We start from the raw sequence: 14,997 nt of genomic DNA, 5'->3' as shown, positions 1-14,997 counted from the left end.
TGGATCCACCCACCTGAGTACCCAGCTCCTGAAGAGCTCCCTGTTCAAGTCCTCAGCTGCTGCTCAGGCACCAAACATTGGAATGAAGAAGCCTCCAGATGACCGCAGCCCCCAATTATCTGAGCTATCACCAGTTGAGACCCTAGACATAGTGAAGCAAGGATAAATTATCCATCCTTGCTGTGCCCTTTCCTAATTCCTGGCCTAAACAATCCAAGAGCAAAATAAAATGATTATGTGGGCACCTAGGTGGCTCAGTTTGTTGGGCATCTGACTTTGGCACAGGTCATGATCTTGCAGTCTGTGGGTTCGAGCCCTGTGTGCGGCTCTATGCTAATAGCTCAGAGCCTGGAGCGTGCTTCAGATTCTGTGTCTCTCTCACTCTCTGCCCCTCCCCTGCTCATGCTCTGTCTCTCTCAAAAATAAACATTAAAAAAAATTTTTAATAAAGTATTTAAAAAATAAAATGATTATGAAATTATTACAAAAGATTATGAAACTTTGTTTTATAGCACAAAGTATCAGGAGTTTATTATTCAGGATAGATTACCTAAACAAAATATACCAAGTATTTGGGAAAATATTATCCTCCCTTTTGATAATATCTAGAAATCTAGTTTTAAAAACTATATTCTCATTCATCCTTACAATTATAAAGTATCTTCCTTTCAACTAAAAATATTACTACTATTTCTTGTTACCTTTTCCTGCATATTCTTTAGAGTGGAACATTTGGTTATGAGTCCCTCAGGGCTATATATATATGTACATATATATGTGTATATGTACACACACACACACACACACACACACACTTATATCATTAGATACTGACTCTTAGTTTTTCCTTCCCTCACCAGGAAAATCTCGTCTTTCCAACTTTCTTTGAGTTTCTTTTTCCAATCACTTAAGTTGATTTTGTATCTTGTTATCTCTTTACCATTTTCTAGTGTTTCATGTCTATTTCAGGTTGTGGAACAGAAAAGTAAATAAATTAACTAAAGATATAGTCAAAACATGTATAGAGAAAGATTACATCAGGGGTCCTATATTCTGTTTCTCTTTATACACATTAGTAGTTATATTCTTTTTTAAGCATATAGGTATATTGTTGATTTATAATCTTACAGGTATACTCATCCAAATTCTTGTACTTAACTTTTTCCTATAAATGTTCTAACTTGGGGCACCTGGGTGGCTCAGTCAGTTAAGCATCTGGCTCCATTTCAGCTCATGTCAGGATCCTGTAGTTCGTGGGTTCAAGCCCTGTGTTGGGCTCCATGCTCACAGTGTGGAACCTACTTGGGATTCTCTTTCTCTTTCTCTCTGCCCTTTCCCCACTTATGTGCACCCTCTCTCTTTTAAGAATAATTTTCTAAAAAAATGTTATACCTTAAGCAAGAAACGTAGAGTACTATAAAAAGCATAGCATTTGAAGCCAGAGATCTGGATAAGCAATATATTATCTAGGTAACGTTAAAATAAACATCTTAAAATTCCCATACCAATTTCCTGAATCACAAAACTATTGTGAGGCTCAAATTTGCAACCAAAATAAAACAAAATTCTGCTCCAGCAAAGGTCCTATATCTTCCCTTCTACCATTACCTGTCTCAGGCCCCAGTTTTATATTAATACAAATCTGATAAGTTTTATTTCCAACATCTATATATTGATAATAAAAATGGGTCTTAGAAGAAATATCTTAGAAGTACCATTTACCAATACCTCATAATATTAATTGGCTACCATTTTCTACAAATAAGCACCCATGGTTAGTAAATTGTCTCAAAAAATGAAATTTAAAATGCATACCTTCCTTCTTCAATTTCCTGAATCGTGTGTGTGTGTGTGTGTGTGTGTGTGTGTGTGTGTGTATGGGGATTAGAAACAGGTATTCCCTTAATAGGAAGGGATAATGCCGGTAGAGCCAGATTCAATTTAGTTATCATATCATGTGTTTCTCCATCTTTGAGTTTCAATGAATTAACAAATAAGAACCAAAAAATACAATACCTGATACTTTATTTTTGAACAGAAAGGCATTATTACTATAGAAAGGGCTATTGATAATCAGATCAATAAAAGCAACGTATGACAGACAAAACAAGATGGAAACTTCATTATGAAGATATTTAGTATACAAGACCTTACCTAAATAGTTACTATTTGCAAAAACATTAACATCCATATTATAATTACAGTTAATATTGTTAAAAGCAACTTGTGTCAACTATACTTTTTAAAAATAAAGGTAAGTAGTGAAACTGTCCTTGAACCTACAAAAAAATAATAATAGCAACTGCCATTTACTGAGTACTTGCTTAATGCCAGTGCTCATTGTAATAAACTTTTAAAGTACATAAACCTAATTAATTCTTAAGTAATTGCTTTAAATCACTCCACTACTGTGAAGGAAATAATTTATATATATCACAGAAAACCTCATACCTCCTTTTGGTTATATTTGATAGCAAGTTTTAGACGACTTAAATTCATTCTTTCTTCTAGTAATCCCCGTTTGTCAAGAGGTTCATCACTAGATGTATGGTTTAGGATAACTTCCAATTCTCGTGAATTCCGGGCTTGTGCAAGCAAATCTTTAGCAAACATTTTACATTGCCGGGCTAATTCTTCATAATCATTCCTGCAAGATGCAACAGTCTATTATTAGAAATGTCACTTCTGGCCTCTAACTCAGCTGTTTTCAGTAAAAAATAATTTCTCAGTAACATTTTAATTCTAACAGGGTCATACAAAATCTGATGTTATTTTGTGCTGATGGTCAGAAGAATCTACTGGTGCACAAATTCTCCAAAGCTTTGGGGAAAACTGTAAAACAATTATATTTCCTGTGTTCACACTGATAATTTTAGACAAGCACAAAATTTCCTTATATATACTGATATTCTTAGAAGTTCTGATTATAGTTGTCAACCAGTTCTTCACTTAACTCATTTGCTCTTTTTCTCTGTAAGTTAGGTATAAATCTTCCTATTATATTACTTCTCTAAACAATAGATAATAATGCTATCCAATAAATATTACTGTTACTTAACCAGAGGTGTTTTCAATAATCATCTATAACATGTTTTACGCTATTTCTGATATTAAAATAGTATTCTGATTCACTTTTAAAGTGTTCACTTGAACAAAATTCAAGTTGGGAAGAAAAGACATTGAAATACTCCTAGTAAAGAATTTTCTTTCAGAATCACTGTTTCTTGAAACTTAGGATTTAACTGCTGGTTAAAGGCAGACCTAAATCAACCAATTTGTGAAAAATTAAGTTTTAACAGCTAATCTTTTTTAAAAATATCAGTTACATTAAACTTATGTCTGAGTATTGTAATAACTTGAAAATAAAGGTAGAAATAAATATGAGTCAATTGGGGTCAGATTTCAGAAAATAATTTTTATTCAGTTTTTTTCCTTAATGGGAGAAGAAGAGAAAATAGAAAAATTTCCCAATGATTAATCTTCTATACAATAGGATTTTTCCATGACCAGTTTGTAGAAAATTATAACTCAAAGAATTAAAAACTTTCCTTTGAGGCTAATTTTTTTTCTCATCCACTCTTTGCATTTACTATATAATCAAAACTACATAAGAATAAGTAATTGGATTTCTTAAACAAATGAAATATTGCTCCTTCTTAGTCTGGGAATCTATTATAGATGGGAATATTCATCAAAAGTATATATTATTACAAAGAGGTCTCACCTTTAGGTAAACACTGAGAGACCACTAAATTCAGAGGTTAAAACTTATACACTGTATTAATCTAATTTGTTTAATCTTGACAAAATTACTAGAAAACTAGTAAATGGCTGTATAGTTTAGATGGAAATACAGTAGACAAGAAGCCAAGAGTCCTATGTTCTAGTTACAACTCTGTTTCTAATTAGATGCTGTTATCGGTAAGATATCGTACCTATATAGATCATTTTTCCTGCCTATAAAAACCAGGAACAGGTAAAACAAGTAAATGGTTGTATGATCACTTCAAAACCTAACTTTTTTATCCTATGATTACAGTACAATCTTGGCAGTTGCTTTAAATCCTTTTTTGAAGGATTTGAATAGAATTCTATTTTAATTGTTAACTCAGAACTCCAATTATAGAACTATAATAGGAAGCTCTTCATATTTAAAAGGAATAACTTACTAACAGTCTTATGTGCTAATAAAGTTAAAACTACCAACAAGTTTGTGTTTATCAAAGTACATACTTTATGTCCTAACAGGTTTAAATAAATTTTAATTTATCCAAATTGAAATACAGGAGTTCCAAACTTGAAAACTTACAAACAGGTATATTTAAAAGTTTCTAGAACTCAGAGCTATCAAGAACACACTGCTTCTTAGTCTAGGACTTAAATGCTCTTAAGGCATAGAAAAACTGCAAGCTTCTTATTGCCCTTCCAATAAATAAAAGTTTGAATTTTTCCAATCTTGTCAAGTCATTAGAGGAGTAAAATGCAAGACATGGGGCTCCCACAGCAGCTACAATTAAAAGGAAAGGTAGGGATAGGTATAGCCTGCCTCCCAGAAACCTAACAAAAGGAACAGGCGAGAAATGTTGATCAATTCCTCCTTCTTTGGAAGGCACCAGGGACACTTTAACACAAAGGAAAGTCTTAAAGCTTTTCCTCAAGTCTACAAAGTGTAGTTTTCTAAGGACTTTTTTTTTTAATGTTTAAATCAGTAGTTTAATAGGCTGGTTTTTCCAAAAGCCTTTTTCTGTACCTCCAATTTAACTATCTCAGGGAAATTGATAACAATGATTCTTTGAGTATACAAAGAGCCAAAATTACATTTTAAGTCTTCATTTCAGAAGAAAACTCAGAGTGGCATTCATCCCTCTTAACCAGTATATTATTTTATTTTTATGTCTACATGTTATGTGTCTCCTAATTAAAAAAATTTCACCAAACAATGAAAAGGTACTATGTCTGTGTGTGTGGAATGGCCCTGACACACAGAAAGCATTCTGTATGCTTCTTAAAGTTATGAAGGATCAGGCTCCAGGAAATGATTATAGAATCCGGGAATGAGAGGAGGTAGAACACAGAGCAATTATAAATAAATTTGCTCTTGCTTAAGGCTATCACTCCCACTACTATTTACACTGTCCTAGAACGCCTTTGGCAACATTAAATATGGCAAGAGATGGGGAGGGACTTAAGGATGTGCAAGAATGGCAAAGGACAGACGGGGAAGGAGAGACCTAAGTAATACCAAGGTCTATTCCATTGAATCTGAAGATAAATTCCAAGTAGGTGGCAACAAAGTCTGGTTATCTTGGATCAAAAGTAAATAAACATTAATTTGGTCTTGAAGGGATTCTGAAAAAAAAAAGATATAATTTACAATTTCCATTCATTCCCACCTGAATTCCACCTCCACAAGGCTTAATTCTTTTAAATCAGCACTAAGTTCAAATGCTCTCAGAATTGGATCCTCCTCTGTTAACATTATTAGAGCTGGACTGGCCAAACAGCGATATATATCAAGACGAAACCTGTGATAAAATTTGATTCCGTAATGTAAAATAAATGTATTATACACATATAATTAGTATTTTTAACCTATGACTCATAAATTTAAAGTACTATAAAATTAAAAGAAAACAACTATAATATGCTTATTACAGGATAACCTGCATAAAAAAAGACTTAAAAGATAAGTCTTTGTATTCTTCAATCCAATTTAATTAAAGAATTTCTATTCCTGAACCAATATTACTTTAAATGAAATATGCTAATAACTAATACATTTTGAATATAGTGTGAATGATTATTAAACTTTTCCTTCCTCAGTGATAAGACTGCTTTCATATGCTAGATATATGTAACATATGACTTATTCAAGCAGGTCATTTTTTTTTTAAAGATATTTCAAATCTTAAGAATGAAATCATTGGGTGCCTGGGTGGCTCTGTTGGTTAAGTGTCTGACTCCTGATTTCAGCTCAGGTCATGATTTCACAGTGGTGAGATCGAGAACTGAGTCAGGCTCTGCAATGGGTGTGGAGCCTGCTTAAGGTTCTCTCTCTCTCTCTCAAAAAAAAAAAGAGTGAAATCATTCATTTACGCATATTATCCAACAGAAAACCATGCCCCTTTATCTTCTGTAAACTAATTAAGGTTTATATTCAATACATAAATAGGAAGCAATCCAGAAAAATTTTTGCTATAATTCTTTCATTTATAAGCATATAATTCTTTTTTTTTTTTTTTAATATTTTTATTTATTTCTAGGAGAGAGAGAGAGAGAGACAGAGAGACAGAGTGAGCAGGGGAGGGTCAGAGAGAGAGGGAGTCACAGACTGAAACAGGCTCCGGGCTCTGAGCTGGCAGTCAGCACAGAGCCCGACGCGGGGCTCGAACCCATGAACCGTGAGATCATGACCTAAGCGAAAGTCGGATGCTTAACCGACTAAGCCACCCAGGCGCCCCTATAAGCATATAATTCTTAATTTCTAAATTTGGTAGTTATTATATAATGTATTCTCTTTTAAACATAATTAATACATGCTTTTATTAAAAACAGCAAGCAGTTCAGAAACATGATGGTTCCTAATTCTCCTTCCACCAACTCTACTCTTCAAAGATGGTCACATTACAGAGAATTGTTAATATCCTTCCTGTTATTTTTAATTCACACACAAACATAATCAGACATACTATGTAAAGGAACAACTCTATGTCACTACATATAGAGTCACGTCATTTTTTTCTAAAACTGGATGGTTTTCCATTTGTTGGCAGCTCATCAGATCTCCATTAATAGAAATTTCAGTTGCTTCTAATTGTTTACTTCTATAATAATAAAGCAATGAATATTCTTTAGCTCACATATCCTTTGCATACTTAGAATTGTTGGATAAAATGGCATATGTATCTTAAATTTGAATAGCTGTTTCCAAAGCACTAATAATGAGAGCTCATTTTCCCCTACATCATCATTAATATTTTGCCACAGATAGAAAATGGAATTTTAGAGTTATTTTACTCTGAATTTCTTTAGAAGCTTAAGCATCCCTGTATGTTCACTATTCATTATATGTCTTCTGAAAACTGTTCATTTTCATTAGCCTATTTTTCTGATACTTGCTTTTTTAAATCAATTTGTAAGATCTACATATCAAAGAAATTAGCCCTCTGTCTAGTCAAAGTGTTCTAAATATTTTTCCCAATTTATTGTTTGCCTTTTTACTTTGTTTGCATAGAATTTTCCTATAGGGGAATTTAAAATCTTTTAAACGTTTATTTATTTTTGAAAGAGAGAAAGATCGCATGCACAGGAGAGGGGCAGAGAGAGATGGGGACAGAGGATCTGACGCTTAACTGACTGAGTCACAGAGGTGCCCATAAATTTTTTATTTAAACAAACTTATTGAAATATTCCTATTTACCTTATAGGTTTCTGGTCTTACTTAAAATATTAAAGTAAATTCTGTATAATGCATTTTTAAGAAAACAGTATTTGTGCAATCCAATTATAATTTAGCTATTATAAAACAAACATAAATATCTTAAGGCTTTCTAAAGAGATATTTGCTTACAAAACTGTTCAAAAACTTGAGAAAAATAAAACTAAGCAACTTATATTTCTGTTTCTATCAATGTCTAAATTAATTTTATCAGATTATGTCTAAAAAATGACTTCTGTATTAACATTATCATGTCTCAAAGTATATTAAGGATTAATGACAAAATGTGCAGCAAGAGTGACTGCTAATAATGGTGGCAACCAATTGTGCTAGAGTAATAATGAAGTAAGTACTTACATGGAATCTGACAAGTAATGGGGCTGCCTAACTTTATAAAATCTATCACTTTTGGTATTCAAAATACTATCAAAGTAATGGTGGTGTGAAGAGGTCAGTAATTCCACTACACAAAAAAATATGTATACAAATGGATACAATTACCATTGTCCCTTGAACAACATGGGTTTGAACTCTGTGGATTCACTTTTATGTGGGTTTAAAAAAATTTTTTTTTAAGTTTATTCATTTTGAAAGAGACAGAGCAAATGGGGGAGGTGTACAGACAGGAGACAGAATTTCAAGCAGGCTCCATGCTGCCAGTACAGAGCCGGCTCGAACCCACAAAACTGCAAGAACATGACCTGAGCAGAAACCAAGAGTTGGACACTTAATCAACTGGGCCACCCAGTCGCCCCTGTGGGTTTTTCTGATATAGTAATGTACTATAAATGTATTTTGTCTTATTTATGATTTTCTTAATAACATTCTTTTCTCTAGCTTACTTTATTATGAGAATACAATACATAATACATATAACATACAAGACATGTGTTAATTGACTCTTCTTTTGGTAAGGCTTCTAGTCAACAGTAGGTTAATTAGTAGTTAAGTTTCTGCAGAGTCAAAAGTTCTACATGGAATCTTTTGCTACACAGAGGGTTGGTGCCCCTACCTCCCACATTGGTTCAAGAGTCAACTGTAATTTAAAAAATCAACCATTTCAAGGCACTGGAAATTATCTATTGAGAATCAATTACTGAAAAAGTACTAGAGCTTCAGGCAAGAATGGTTCGAATCTGTGGTCTTCTTGCCTGAGGCTACCTCCATCACCTCTGCCCCCCAGTTCAGTCAAGGAGAACTGCAGTTTTCCAGACTAAAGATGGTAAACCTGTACTTTTGTATTTAAAGGGAGAAAATCAATTCGATGGGAGGAAAAAAACCTACAGCTCTGATGGCTGAAAGGGTTAGACTTGGAGGAGATGAACAAGGAAAACCTGCAGTTTTATAAGACCAAGCTTGGAGTGTGAATAGAAGCAAATGGCAGACAAACCAGAAATTTAACAGCGAGATCTTGGAAGCGAGAAAAGCCATAAAATGATTCATAGAAGGTCAGAGATCTCTGGCAGACTAAAGTATCAGGCATACTGAAGAACATCAGACAGTTTGGTAAAATGAAAAGACAAGAACTATTAAAAAAGGGCTGCAACTTTGACTGCATTCCCCAACTGACCCACAGATACATCAGGAGACAGTAGAACTCTTATAGGCCCAAAGTATATTAACATAACCTCTACCAAATTAGTGGCTCACCTACAGAGACCCTAAAATGACCCTTAAGAATCAAACCTAAGGGACAACTGGGTGGTTCAGTAGGTTGAGTGTCTGATTTCAGCTCAAATCATGATCTCGCAGTTTGGGAGTTCGAGCCTCACATTGGGCTCGCTGTCAGCCTGTCAAGTGCAGAGCCTGCTTCACATCTTCTGTCCCCCCTCTCTTCTCGCCCCTCCCCTGCTGTGCTCTCCCAAAAAACAAATATTAAAAAAAAAAAGAATCAAAGCTAAAAAAAAAAAATAAGAACCCCAAAATAAGCTAAACACGGAGATCAATGATTGTACATCACAGGGCGACAGATTCTGCAGACCAGAAAAATAATTTTTAAAAAACCTTAGAAAAGTAAAAGAATATTGAGACTTGCTACAATATATATTAGACTGTCCAGATTTCAAACAAAGAAATACTACATGTGCAAGACAAAGTCAAGCTGTCCCTCACTAAACAGCAACATCAGAGGGGGAAAATAGACTTCTTTAAAATAACCCAGCCAGTGGCTAAGAAAACAAAAACAAGTAACAGTAACAGAGTTGCTACAATATATTATCTAAAATGTCTAGTTTCCAGTAAAAAAATTAAGAGACATGAAAAGAATTAAGAAAACATGTCTCATACCCAAGGAGNACTCCCTCTCTCTCTGACCCTCCCCTGCTCACACTCTCTCTCCTGGAAATAAATAAAACATTAAAAAAAGAAAAATTAAAAAAGAAAAAAAAAAGAAACTGCCTTTCGGTGACGAGAAGTCATATTTAACAGAAAAAGATTTCAAAGCAGCCATTATAAATATATTCACAAAACTAAAGGAAGTATGATTAAAGAAGTAAAAGAGGGCATAATGACAATGTTGCATCAAACAGAGACTATCAATAAAGAGACAAAAATTATGAAAAAGGACAAAATGGAAATTATGGAATGGAAACGTACAATAAATGAATTTACAATTCATTAGAATGTATTGTAATAGGTTGAGTTGTGTACTCTTAGAATTCATATGTTGAAGTCTATCCACCAGTACCTCAAAATGTCACCTTATTTGAAAACAGGGTCTTTACAAAGGTAATCAAATAACAATGATACATTAAGGTGGGCCTAAACCCAATATAATTTATGTTTTTATAAAAATGTGGTAGGTATTGTGGAGACAGGTACACATGCCATGAGAATACCCTCTGAACATAAATACGGCCATCTACAAGCCAATGACAGAGTCCTGGAACAGTTCCCTCCTTCACAGCACTCAGAATAAACCAACCCAACCAATACTTGATTTTGGATTCATAGGCTCCAGAACTGTAAGACAATAAATTTCTATTGTTTAAGTCACCCACTGTAGTGTCTTATGACAGTCCTAAGCAAAATAATGCAGAGTGCAACAGAAAGAACTACAAAACTTGAAGATATGTCAATAGAGATTATGTGAGCCAAAGAGCAAAGAGAAAAAAATGAAGAAAAATGAACAGAAATTCACAGAGATATATAATACTATTAAGTACAACAACATAATAGGTACACCAGGACAAAAGAAGAAAAATTTTTTTGAAAAAATAACAGCTAACAACTTATCAAATTTACCAAGTACTGAAAATCAATAACTTGCACATCCAAGAAACTCAACAAATGCCAAGAACGTATGCAAAGAGACTCACAAATAGAAATATCATGATAAATAGGCTGAAAGTCAAAGGCAAGGAGAATATCTTGAAAACAAGAGGAAAATGGTGAGGCATTTACAAAGCAACCCCAAGAAGGCTAACAGCAGACTTCTCAGTAGAAACAATAGAGAGATACAGTATTCAAAGCACTCAAAGAAAAAAGCTATCAAACAAAAATATTTTAAACATCAAAATTATTATTTAAAAGTAAAGGCAAAATAAGAACTTACCTTGAAAAACAAAAATTGATTATATATGTTCCTAGCAGACCTGCCTTACTAGAAATACTAAAGGAAGCTACTCAAGCTAAAAGCAAGTGATCTCAGATCATAATTCAAGTCCCCATGAACAAATAGCACCAGTAAAAGTAATTATATAATTATAAAAGACACTATAAATGCAGATTTTTCTTTGTTAACGGATTTAAAAGAGCAATTATATTAAAAATATGTAAACAACGTAAGGTTTGACTTATAATAACACAGAGAAATGTAATACAGGTGTAATGTATTCACCAATAACAGCACAAAATAAGTGGACAGGACTACAGCTGTAATAGGCTAAGGAAATGATGATAGTAAAATAATAACAATATATTGTTGGGTTTGTAACATTAATAAATGAAATATGTATAACAATAATATCATTAAAGGAATAAAAAAGAGACACTATATATATTGGATTAAATCCCCAAATAGGTCAAAGTACAACAGCACACTTTAAAATAACCTGGGGAGGGGGCTGGGTGGCTCAGTCGATTAAGTGTCCTACTCTTGGTTTTGGCTCAGGTCATGATCTCATGGGTTTGTGAGACTATTATATTATATTATATTACATTAGTATATACTATTCCATATATTAGAATTAATCTAGTATAAATCTGAAGCTGATTCTGATAAGATGCATATGATTAGCCCTGGGGCAACCAGTAAAAATTTAAAGACCTGAAAACATACAATAAATAATTAATAATATTAAAATACCACATTAGAAAATATACATTTGTGGCAAATAGGTGGCTCAGTCAATTGAGTATCCGACTCCTGATATCAGCTGACGTCATGATCTCACGGTTCGTGAGGCTGAACCCCATGTTGGGCTCAGTACTGACAGCACAGAGCCTGCTTGGGATACTCTCTCTACCTCTCTGTCTCTCTTCCACTCTCTTTCTCACTCTAACACAAACAAGTAAAATTTAATTAAACATAAAAAAAAAGAAAATATACACTCAATGTAAAAGAAAGCACTAATGAAGGAATAGAGGAACAAGAAAGATATTAAGACACATAGAAAACAAAAAAGGAGATATACAAAAAGCAAAAAGGAAAATGACATATGTGATACAACTATGTTAATAACATGAAATGTGAATGGTTTAAACAATCCAATTAAAAGGTAGAAGTTGTCAGACTAGACTAAAAAAAAAGCATAATTTAACTATATGTTTTCTTTAGATTCAAAGATACAAATAGTTTGAAAGTAAAAGTCTGGAAAAAGATATATCATGCAAATAGCAACCACAGGAAAGCTGGAGTAGCTATACTAATATTAGAGTTTAAAACAAACAAAAAACTATTACTAGTGATAACACATTTTATAATAATAAAAGGTGAACCCATCAAGAAGATATAACATTTGTATCTTGTAACAATAGAACAGAAGAAGATATAACATTTATATACTTGTAACAAAAGAGCACAAAAATTATGAAGAAAAAATAGAAATGAAATAGACAACTGAACAATAACAATTAGGGGCTTTAAAACTCCACTTTCAATAATGGATAGAACAACTAGACAAAAGATCAACAAAGAAAGAGAAAAATTAAACAAAGCCATTAACCAACTAGACATCCACAGAACACTGCACCTGACAAGGATAAATTATATATTCTGATACATTCTGAGATTAATATTCCTCTCCCAGAAATTGATAGAATAAATGGATAGAAAACCAGTAGGGATAAGGAAGACTCAAACACTATGAAAGAATATATGTTCAGACTGAAATTCACTGAATGCTTACACCAAAGCAGCCAAATATGCATTATTTCAAAAGTACCTAGAATATTCTCTGTCAGACTCTATGATAGGCCATAGAACTAGTCTTCAAACATTAAAAAAAAAAAAAAAAAAAAACTCATAAAAAGTACATTCTCCAAATTAAGCAATGGTTTCTTAGTTAGAATTCCAAAAATCAGATCAACTGGACTCCACCAAATTTAAGACTTCCATGCTACAAAGTGCACCATCCAAAAAGTAAAAATATACTGACAGAGTGTGAAAAAAGATTCACAAATCATGCATCTGATGAGGGACTTCTATTTAGAATACATAAAAAAAACTCTTACAATTCAGCAATAAAAAGGTAGATAACCAATCAAGAACTGGGAAAATGATTTGAACAGACATCTCCAAAGAAGATAAGCGAATGACCAATAAGATGGTCAACTTCAAAGATCTCATTTATATGAAATAGACAAAATAGGCAGACCCACAACAACGGAAAGTAAATTTAGTGGTTTCCAAGGGCTGGGAGAGTGACTGCTAATGAGTAAAATGTTTCCTCTTGAAGTGATGATATTCTAGAATTAAATAATGATGGTCAATGTACAACTCTGTAAATATTATAAAAAGGTGACTTTTATAATGTATGAATTTTATTTCAATAAAGTTATTTACAAATTACAGTAGGGGTGCCTGGGTGGCTCAGTCGGTTAAGCGTCCGACTTCGGCGCAGGTCATGATCTCACAGTTTCTAGTGTGAGTCCCGTGTCAGGCTCTGTGCGGACAGCTCAAAGCCTGGAGCCTGCTTCAGATTCTGCATCCCCCTCTTTCTGTCTACCCCTTCCCTGCTCATGCTCTGTCTCTCTCTCTCTCTCTCTCAAAAATAAACATTAAAAAAAGTTTTTAAATACAGTATATTCTCCAATCAATTAATTACATTAGAAATTAAATTGGAAGTCACCAGTAGAAGGAAATCTGGGAAATCATCAGATATGTGAAAGGATGACAGCACACTTTAAAATAACCTGGGAAAAGGAGGGAGGGGCCAAGATGGTGGAGAAATAGGGGGATCTGTACTTCCTGCCCACATCTCTCAAAGAAGGGCTGAAGCCAAAGGAGTCTGAACCCCAAGAGTCTGGGAGAAAAGGAGATGGAGTCTATTAGGACAGCCTCATAGGTGTGTGAGTGCAAACTAGTAGAGATAAAAACAGGCAGGGACACAGAGGCATGGTGGGGAGGGAGCCCCTTCTGCAGAGAGACAAAGGAAAGAGAAATAGCAGCTGGGGAAGTGTAGGACTGTAACTGGACAAAAGAAAAACCTCAGACTGGGATAGAGAAGGATCCTGTCCTATCCCTTGTGCCCTGGGAACAAAAGAAGTTTCCTCCAGGTCAGGTAGTGTCCCAGGGGCCCACTTGGCATCAGGAGAAACCAATCTCCTACTGTGAAGTGCCTAGTTGGCGGGATTACATTTTGGCTGGGATCATTAATGCGCACAGAGTGAGAGCTGGGAACGTGGCTGGGCTTGAGGCATAAGAGACAGCCCACCTTGGCTGTGCCCTGGGCAATCTAAAGGAGTGATTTGGAACACCTTTTTTGAGAAGGGACTGGGGAGGTCGCCATTTTTCTCCCCATAACCACCAAGGTGGGGCCTCAGAGATCAACCCCAGGGACTCACAGTGGAAGTGGGACCCGCCTACACCAAACCACGCCCATCTGTGCTGGAGAGCTGCTGGAAGCAGCCCTCTCCCCCAAGACTAGCGCTGCTTCATTGCCGTGATTAACTCTAGATGAATTCTCCTTATTCAGATATATTCTCCTTTTACTCATTCTTATCTCTCCCCTCCTCTGGGCTGGTTATTCTGCTTATAGGTTTGATTAAACAGACATATTTAATCCACCCTCCTGATACACATTCTACACCTCCTTCTTTACCTTCCTTTCTCTCTCTCTCTCTGGAATAATCAGACTATATAGTTTCTCTGGGCAATATTATCTTCGTTTCTTTCTCTTTGCCTCCTGCCGTATTCTCCTTTTTCTCTCTCTGGATTAAGCCTTTTAGTCTCCTGCCTGGTCAATGTTCATTTTCTCTTTCTCCCGAGCCCTGTCATTTCTCTCTTTGTACATGCTCTTCCATCAGCATTGCCTCCACCTTACTCTCTATTTGTAGCTGGGATTTCTGGTTTTATGCTTTTAGACTGTCCTGTGTCTTTGGATTTTTTAATTATTATT

General features: G+C 34.5%; 1 protein-coding gene across 1 annotated transcript in view; it reads right to left on the bottom strand.

Moving 5' to 3' along the window:
• TRPC1 (transient receptor potential cation channel subfamily C member 1) overlaps positions 1-14,997 on the bottom strand; it is a 59,988-nt gene that overhangs the window by 24,280 nt on the left and 20,711 nt on the right. Inside the window, exons 4-5 of the mRNA XM_077756660.1 lie at positions 5,394-5,525; positions 2,452-2,647 (exon numbers count right to left, since the gene is read on the bottom strand). Coding sequence (XP_077612786.1) covers positions 2,452-2,647; positions 5,394-5,525 — 328 coding nt within the window. The remainder of the gene's footprint in view (positions 1-2,451; positions 2,648-5,393; positions 5,526-14,997) is intronic.

Source organism: Crocuta crocuta, unplaced genomic scaffold, assembly GCF_008692635.1.
Source record: "Crocuta crocuta isolate KB4526 unplaced genomic scaffold, BGI_CrCroc_1.0 scaffold337, whole genome shotgun sequence".
Taxonomy (NCBI): domain Eukaryota; kingdom Metazoa; phylum Chordata; class Mammalia; order Carnivora; family Hyaenidae; genus Crocuta; species Crocuta crocuta.
Note: the sequence above shows the minus strand (reverse complement) of the source record. Positions and strands in the feature narration are given on the sequence as shown.